At 50.5% G+C, this 398-nt stretch overlaps 1 protein-coding gene across 1 annotated transcript in view; it reads left to right on the plus strand.

The window, feature by feature from the left end:
• The window catches only part of LOC119593415, a gene marked incomplete in the record, with an annotated part of 4,729 nt that extends 4,377 nt beyond the window's left edge, over window positions 1–352 (plus strand). The window contains 1 exon segment of the mRNA XM_037942345.1: window positions 10–352. Within this exon segment, the coding sequence (XP_037798273.1) occupies window positions 10–270 (261 nt within the window).
• Window positions 353–398: the final 46 nt, after the last annotated feature.

A 398-nucleotide genomic window follows, 5' to 3' on the forward strand; every position in this document is an offset into this window, starting at 1 on the left:
CCTTTCTAGGTTATTTACGACAAGAAAAACTCCCGTGCCGTGGGCGTCGTGGGCTTGAACAACCCGCACATCACCAGCCCGCCCACTCCACTGTGTTCGGATCTGTGCAGTTCTCTCCCTTGGATCGAGTTCGACGTGAATGACCTTGGCCACGGCTTCACTTACTGCTGCGCCGTCCAAGACCTACGGGCATCTATACCTCACGTCCCCGACCTCGGTGATGTCTCCCTGCTCGATGTCAGCCTCGGGAGCAGCGGAGGTGGATGCTAGTGATAAGGATGGCGCTGTTATCGTTATCTCTGTCTCTTTTTCTGGTTGATGGAAAGAGACCGGAATAAATTTGCAAATGAAAGTTCTTGTTTTATTTTATTTTCTTCGATTCTGTTACAGAGTCTTAG

The sequence above is a fragment of the Penaeus monodon genome, chromosome 32, assembly GCF_015228065.2.
Source record: "Penaeus monodon isolate SGIC_2016 chromosome 32, NSTDA_Pmon_1, whole genome shotgun sequence".
Lineage (NCBI taxonomy): Eukaryota > Metazoa > Arthropoda > Malacostraca > Decapoda > Penaeidae > Penaeus > Penaeus monodon.